The 585-nt window shown below is 57.4% G+C and overlaps 1 protein-coding gene across 1 annotated transcript; it reads left to right on the top strand.

Annotated features, from left to right (window-relative positions):
- Positions 1 to 10: 10 nt before the first annotated feature.
- Positions 11 to 514, top strand: LOC109131786 (acanthoscurrin-2-like; the record flags this gene model as incomplete). The annotated part of the gene is made up of 1 exon (XM_019242968.1): positions 11 to 514. A coding segment is annotated over one exon (504 nt), but the record flags the coding sequence as incomplete, so codon positions are not given.
- Positions 515 to 585: the final 71 nt, after the last annotated feature.

The raw sequence follows: 585 nt of genomic DNA, 5'->3' as shown, positions 1-585 counted from the left end.
AACGGGTGGGGTAGCAACTGGTGGTTTAGCGATGGGTGGTGTTGCGACAGGAGGTGTTGTGACTGGTGGAGTTGCAATGGGCGGTGTTGCAATAGGAGGAGTTGCCACAGGTGGTGTGGCAATGGGTGGGGCAGCAGCTGGTGGTGTTGCCACAGGTGGAGTTGCAACTGGGGGTTTTGCGATTGGTGGAGTTGCAACTGGTGGTTTTGCGATAGGAGGTGTTGCAACCGGCGGAGTTGCTACAGGTGGTGTTGTGATAGGTGGTGTTGGGATAGGAGGTGTTGCAATAGGCGGAGTTGCAACGGGTGGTGTTGCGACTGGTGGGGCTGCCACTGGTGGCGTTGCGACTGGCGGTGTTGGTGCACATGGTGGAGGCTTAAGGGTAGGTGGTTTGGGAGTTGACGGAGGAGGCGTCGTGGTAGGAGGTTTAGGAGTCGATGGCGGAGGCTTCATCGGGGGTGGTTTTGGAGTGGACGGAGGTGGTTTTATGGTGGGAGGTTTCGGTGGGGAGTGATGTTTTTTAGGGGGTTTAGGGTGAGGGTGTGGTTTGACGGTGGGTGGTTTAGGGTGGGGGTGTGGTTTAGG

This window comes from Camelina sativa, unplaced genomic scaffold (genome assembly GCF_000633955.1).
Source record: "Camelina sativa cultivar DH55 unplaced genomic scaffold, Cs unpScaffold05126, whole genome shotgun sequence".
Taxonomy (NCBI): Eukaryota; Viridiplantae; Streptophyta; class Magnoliopsida; order Brassicales; family Brassicaceae; genus Camelina; species Camelina sativa.
This window is presented reverse-complemented; position numbering and strand designations above follow the sequence as displayed.